At 41.5% G+C, this 7,272-nt stretch overlaps 1 protein-coding gene and 1 long non-coding RNA gene across 2 annotated transcripts in view; one reads left to right on the forward strand and one right to left on the reverse strand.

Moving 5' to 3' along the window:
- Nucleotides 1-5,473: 5,473 nt before the first annotated feature.
- On the reverse strand, nt 5,474-6,896 carry LOC123961845. Its single transcript, XR_006822796.1, has 2 exons — nt 6,673-6,896; nt 5,474-5,822 (listed from the first exon to the last, which is right to left on the reverse strand). It is a non-coding gene; the product is annotated as an uncharacterized LOC123961845 (long non-coding RNA).
- mrpl23 (mitochondrial ribosomal protein L23) overlaps nt 6,777-7,272 on the forward strand; it is a 45,998-nt gene continuing 45,502 nt past the window's right edge. The window contains exon 1 of the mRNA XM_046037592.1: nt 6,777-6,902. Within this exon, the coding sequence (XP_045893548.1) occupies nt 6,883-6,902 (20 nt within the window). The 5' untranslated portion in view covers nt 6,777-6,882. The remainder of the gene's footprint in view (nt 6,903-7,272) is intronic.

Consider the following 7,272-nt stretch of genomic DNA (forward strand, 5'->3'; position numbering starts at 1 on the left):
CAGATGATCTTTCTATTAGTGTCATTTTCCTGCAACTTGTTTTGTTATCTGCCTTATTTTACTTTTACCAATATAGTGATACTGGTTTCTGACCAATTCTGACACATGTGAAACTGCACTGAAAACATTTTCTCATAAATCTGGGGGGGAAAAGTCATATTTAGGAGATGCTGAAATTGAGACTGAGTTGTTAGAATAAATATTTGTCGCAGTTCCACACTTTCAGGACCTGATATGCAAATAATTAGGGTGGTTTTTAGTCTAAAATATATTTATAAAAAATCAGCATCTCTATAGAGGGTATGCGTCACTTCCCCTTCCGGAACATGCTGGACTGAGTGGCAAAACATCTGTTACCATGGCTGCGTTGGCTGCTGCAAACTGGGAGTAAAGCAAGTGATTATTTGCTCAAATTAAAGGCAGTCGGACTCGACAGTGATACTAACTGCTTACCAAAGAACCAGTGGGCCAACTCTTTCCCATTTTAGATGTGTTTTTTGTGTTTTAGCTGATTCAAGCTAACGCTGCTGCTTGTCTTTCTGCCACTCAGTGAGCGTAACTGTGTTCTGTGACATCATGCGCATACCCTCTATATGTTGCAAGTGATACAGACTAGCCCTGATAGACAGCACTAATTTGGCCGAAGGGCTAACCTACATACAGCATCCAAAATGTTATGGCCAACAGAGATTTTCTAACTTAAATAATGCGTGTTGGGTTTGTTATAAGTTTTACTGGCATATTTTACATCTTCCATTGCTAGTGCTTTAGGAAAATCACACGAAAAACAAAATGTGAAACAATACAAGAACCTGCAGTGGATTCAGGGTGTGTTGTGATATATCAAAATATATTATAGGTTGCGTGAGGTTTAATGTGCTGTGTGGCTCATGTGGTGCACAGAAGACATTTGAGGGGAGGAATGTTGTTTATGAGTAGGCTACTTCAAGGGTAGCAGGTGGTGGTGTGATTGGTCGAAGGTGGCATTTGTTGGCATTTGGACTGTCAACATCCATTGTGTCTGGAGTTATAATGTCAAGTCATAGTATGGACTACTGTTGGACATTACGGATGCTGCCTCAAAGTACATACATGTGGATGTACGATACAAAGCCATTCTCAACTCTTAGCTCTCACAGAAGCATATCGTTTGTCATAACTTTCTGAAACCTAAACTGTATACTGATCATGTTGGCTAATTTTAATTCAGTGTCACTATCCATTCATTTCAACACAGTTCTTACTGTAACATGGTCATGGCTCTATTGGTATCCAACAACAACTTTATTGGACTCAAAAATAAGACAAGAGGAATCATGGCTGGAACAATGTTGTTATGTTTGTAGGTTAAGGTCTTCTGTGGTGCCGTGCACAAGATATCCCAAGAGTGTCGGCTGACATACCTTGAAGATCAGTTGCCCCCGTCCCTGTTTGTGCATATCACCCCCCACCCCCCACCCCCCACCCACCCCCCCGGATCTATCACATAACTCTGGCAGGGGCAGAGACACTGGATAAGGCTGTGGGAACCTGTGTGAGCACTCTTCTAATCACTCCACTTCAACTGTAGTCGATGTCAAAATCTTCTTTGCCTCAAACTGTTTCAGATGTTGCATTCTGTAAGCGCATTTGTGTGCATTTACTGTATATGAATAAGTGTTTGCATGTGTTTGTGTCTGCATGCTTGCATTTGGACCCCTGATATTCAAGTTCAACATGGGCCTTGTGGCAGCCAGGCTCCTGGGTCAGAGGTCAGGCTTATGACATCAACGGAACATCCAGGGGGGAGGGTCTAAATTTACACGCCATCCAGTTTGCCTCCAACTCCATCCCTCATGGCTATTAATAGGCAGAGGACTGCTGCGTGGCATGCACCCTCTCCCTCCAACAGTGTGAACATGGGACATGAAAAAGCAGAGGAATCTGACCTGAACTAGCCACTACCTCTGACCAGTCATTTAGTGTTGATGGCAAAGGGGCAATGGCTTAATTGGGTGTGGGGTGGAGGGGCTAATGGTTTATGTTTTTGTGTGTTAAATGGACTTAGTGCTTCATTCAGGCTGGGGACAGTTCAAAGTCAAAATTAAAACTTAGTAATAAATGCTTCACATCGTAAAAGTGTTTTAACACAATAAAAGTAATTTACTTTTTTTTCTTACCATGAGCATAATTTCTATTCTGTCATTACAGGGTGACGCCCCTGCTCTGTACTTATTAAAAAAAAATCTTAAATCTCAAATTATTTAAGGTGATTGCCTTTACAGCCATGCTAACAACTCTGAGCGGCTGTACTTTTACTACTGTGGTGCTTTGAGCTAAATGCTAAAATCAGTGTGCTAACATGCTCATTATTACAATGCCAGTACGTTTACCATCGTAGTGTAGCATGTTAGCATGCTCATATTGGTATTCAGCCCTAAACACAAAGTTCAGCTGAGGCTGATAATGGGAATGTGATTAAAGTCAATAGGATTCATCCTCTGGGCACCAGGGAGGTCAATCTATCTAATAGGCCTAGTTGTTGAGATATTTCAGTCTGGAACAAAGTGGTGGACCGACTGACTGACAGGATGACTTTGCTATTCATAGAGCCATGCCATAGGGGTAGCTTTAAATGTGGGTATAGATCGACTGACTTCTTCATTGACCCCTGATTGATAATAAGCCATCTGCCACAGATTGTCAATGGGGGATGCGAATGGTTTTATAAACAACTGCGGCCTAAAATGATAATTGGCTCCCCCGACACAATTCTTCTTCATCCCTGACTGTGATACATAACACACATAACACACTGTAGCTCAAGCCTACTGTTTGAGCCTAGCCAGTGACAGCAGACGTTCAAAGGCCACTGTGGAGTTGGGTCTGGACTCAAAGTTCTCTCACTCATTGCTCTCTCTGTCTTTGATCATGTTCCTGTACCTGCTCTTCATCCACTTCTCCGTACCTCTATGCAATAAGGTGCCACTGCTGCTGTTGATACAATCTTTGGATGAGTTTTGCACATAAGGTATCATGTAAAAACTCAAGCTATCATTACAAGTATTTTTGCTGAGCAACTATTTGGGGAAATGATTCAGGGTATCCGGATGGTCCATTCTTTAAGGAAGGATGATGTGGCTTCAGAGGCAAACGCTAAAACAGCAAGCCCTGTTACACGCAAAACTATTCACTTCAACTGACAAACTTTTCCATCTTCATGTCTGGATCTACAATTTACCGCTTTTCCTTTTTTCTTCTCTAGGATACTCAATATGGACGGCTTCTCCACCAGCTGCCCGAGAGTCGGAGGGGGAAAGTTTCCACGCTGCCCCAGCTCCCGCTGTAGACCTAACTGTTTCCTTCTATCTTCCTATGCTGTTAGTGCACTCCCTCCTCTACCCTTATGTTCTCCTTTTTTGTACTGTGACACAAACAGCCACTTTCCACTGCCCCAGACCTGAACCTTCATTCTAATTTTCTCTCACTGGCACGCCCCCTCTCTCGCTCTCACATACACACAAATGGCGCGAGTTAAATCCTATTTAGTTGGAAATACACTGTGGGCATTGCTGAATTAAAATGAACAGTAATTGATTGCTGATGAAACTCAAAATAAACCTTACGTGTCCAACCAAGTAGAGGGGTCATTTATGCGTGTGCATACGTACGTGCTTGAGAGGCTTTGTGTATGAGTACTATAGCTATGTATGCCAGGCTAAATGTCCTAGCCATTAACCAGAATATGACTTCTGCCAAACTAAGCCATAAGCAAAAAAAAAAAAAAATTAAAAAGTAATGACAGCAGCAGAGCTCTCCCAGGCTTTTGCCCCGGTCATTTGAAAAGCAATACAACTTCATTAATCAGGTTTGTATTCTTATGGCAACCAGTGAAATTAGATAATGTTGATAACTTTTATTTTCCATCAAAGAGCCCAACTGTGTGCATTAACAAACAGGCTTGAATCGCATCTATAAATGGCAGAGTTGGATAACAGTGTGAGACCGGACCTTTGGCTGAAGGTTGCACCGGTTCATGTTGCTGTCCCCCTCCACTCCCCTTAGACCTGGCCCGGTCTGCACTGGCTGGAGCCTCGCTAAACATTGGCACCCTGATTGAGGTAATGAGTGCAGCTACTGCACCCAGATCAGGCTGCAGGTCTGAGGCCAAGGTAGAGATGAGGAAATCAACCGTACTCACGTAATACACACACACACACACACACACACACACACACACACACACACACACACACACACACACACACACACACAAACACACACACACACACAAACAAATGCCTTTCTGCAAGCTATACGAGTGATGGATAATTCATCATTCACTGAAATAATATTAATACATTTGTCTAAATTTATATGTCTTACAAACAAAGAAGTAAAATAATGTTTGGCTGCTTGCTAATATATATTAAGTAATATATATAAAAAGCCACACAAATCATGTCATCACATACACATACTGTAGATCCATTTACATAGTCAGAGCTGGATCAACCAAATAGCGGGCCCAGGGGAAGAAAGTGATCTGTATCAAGCCCCCTGTGGTAAATAATACTGTTATTTATGTTGATATTATTGTTAGTAATATTACTACATATTTATTTCCACACAGTTAACTTGGGTCATTTTGGGCCCCTGAGAGTCTGGGGCATTGGGGCAGTTGAAAGATTTGACCATTTGATAAACCAGCTTTGTAGCAAATTCATCAAGTGCATTTCTTTATGTAGTTAACAATTTATCAGTTCATATTTCCACAAAGGTCCTTCACCTTTTTTGTCTTTGAATGCCGCCACCTACAGTATTAGAAATTAGAAACTGTATTTGTTTGGGCTGGTGGCACGGTGGTGCAGTGGTTAGCGCTGTCGCCTCACAGTCGTGGGTTCGAACCGGCCTTTCTGTGTGGAGTTTGCGTGTTCTCCCCGTGTCTGCGTGGGTTGTCTCCGGGTGCTCCAGCTTCCTCCCACCGTCCAAAGACATGTGGACTAGGTTGATTGGTGACCCTAAACTGTCCTTACGTGTGAGTGTGAACGTGACTGGTTGTTTGTCTATGTGTGGCCCTGCGGTGGATTGGCGACTTGCCCAGGGTGTGCCCCGCCTTTCGCCTGATGGCAGCTGGGATTGGCTCCAGCCAATGAACCGGTACCCATCAAGTCCCAAACCACTACTCCACTGCCACGTGTAAAGATGAAATAATATAACCGGAACAGCTTGCACATTACGGTCTCAATTCACTAATAAACACTCTATGAATGTTGAATTATGGATTTTAAAATTAATGGAATTCAATTTAACTTTGATTTTATTCTATTTATCTAATGTTTTAATGTGTAATATGCAATGGCCAATACATGTTACGTTTTCAAAGAAACCTCCCCACCACTGCCTCACCACCGTTATAAATCTCCAGTACACTCTCATATCCGCTGTCAGATGACCAATTTCAAAGCAACAAACAAGTAAACAGCCAATGAACTGATGCTGGTGAACATTTCTTTTTCTTGAGGCAAAAAAATGGACAACTGTAAAGGTGTCAGGACTTTCTGATGTAGTGTGATAAATACCGGTGTCAACTGGTAAACATTACAACAACTGCACAATAATCAAATGCCTAACTGCCCTCCAGCACCCTTTACACACACATACACACACACTCCATGGCATCTTAACTGATGGAAACTTCCCTCTTTGGCATAGTGTGGTCCATTTACTGCCAGGTCTGAACCAGCTGAGCCAGGGAGTCATGTTCCACTGAGGAGGCCTTCAATCATTCTTACCCCCGCTGCAGGCACATTGGAGTGGGTGAGATGTCTTCCTCCATACCCCTGTGGGAGGGAGACATGGGATGAGGTCTCCCTCTACTGCTGTCTCATTATATGTGCCCTGAGAAAATACTCACAACAAGGACATTCCCAAAATGGAAAATCATTATTAAAAAGAAAATGAGCTCTGCTGTTATTCAAGGAGGAGATGAAAGCAATAAAAATGGGAAAATTATAGCAAGCGGGGGATTTTACAGATTTTCTGATACATAACATGAACTATATAGTTTCATTATCACTATCTAAATATATAAATCTCTCCATCTATCCAACTGTAAACAACAGTATGTGTGGCAGAATTTACATTGAAAGTGTTTTAACATAAACTATATCACATAAAACATGTGAAATGGGATATATGGATAACCAAACACTCAACTCTAGGAATTAAGTAAACATTCAGCAGATTTAATTGATTGGCACTGGACTGAACAGTCAGCCCTGCATCATAAACAGTCCTGTCTTTAACAATAAAACACCTTCTCACTGGGCTATAATCAAACTGTTTATTGTGTAGCCTATAGGCTACTGGTAAAAGTTTGAATAACAAAACCCAATTTGTGGCAGGATCTAAAGATAATAGGCTAGATATTATCAGAATAATGAGTCCCATTTCAGTCATTGTCATTTGATCTAGGGCTCGATTACAAGGGCTCCCTGTATGAGGTAGTATATGCTTTTGCAGATCAGTGTTTTCAGATTTTAAAGACTCATTTGTTATCATTTACTACTTGAAAAGTAGTACAAAATATCTTCTCAAAGTCCAATGACAAATCTTGATTTTGAACAGTTCTAATTTAGTTCCTTGACCAGTGTAAGATTTTAAGCAATACATCAAACTATAAATACCTACAGTACACAATGAGCCGGTATTTGATAGCTGCAAACCATTAATACGCTCTTGCCACAGACCCACTAAGTTCTCCTCAAGGACAATGGACCAAATCCAGTGCGTCTGCGCCGGTTTCCCGGAAGTATATCCAAGCACGTGTAGCATTTGACAACCTTGAAAAAACTACAAAACTAACTTGCAGCTTATGTCTCATAACAAACCGTTCCAGTGATGCCAGTAACACGACTACTGTGAGTGTCACATTTTTTCATTTTTACATATATACATATGCGGAAGACGCATCAGCTAGATATTAAATACTTGTTAGCAGTTTAACTTAGTAAGCTAGCAAGCCCAGCTAACGTTATCATCTCTCATCCTCCCAGCTGCCCTATAACACAGTGCCTGAATGTAACTATTTGCGCACGTTGTTTGCCTTAATTTACACATTATCAGTGCGTTACAATCGGTGATTTGTGTGTCCACTGTGAATCTTAAATTATGTTACGCAACAAGATTGTAGCCAGCATTAGCTAGCTATGCTAAAAACAAACTGCCGTTAACACGCAGCTGGAGTCGTAATTAACCTACTACAATAACTTTGCGGGTTACTGTGAGACA

The sequence above is a fragment of the Micropterus dolomieu genome, linkage group LG22 (genome assembly GCF_021292245.1).
Source record: "Micropterus dolomieu isolate WLL.071019.BEF.003 ecotype Adirondacks linkage group LG22, ASM2129224v1, whole genome shotgun sequence".
NCBI classification, from domain to species: Eukaryota; Metazoa; Chordata; class Actinopteri; order Centrarchiformes; family Centrarchidae; genus Micropterus; species Micropterus dolomieu.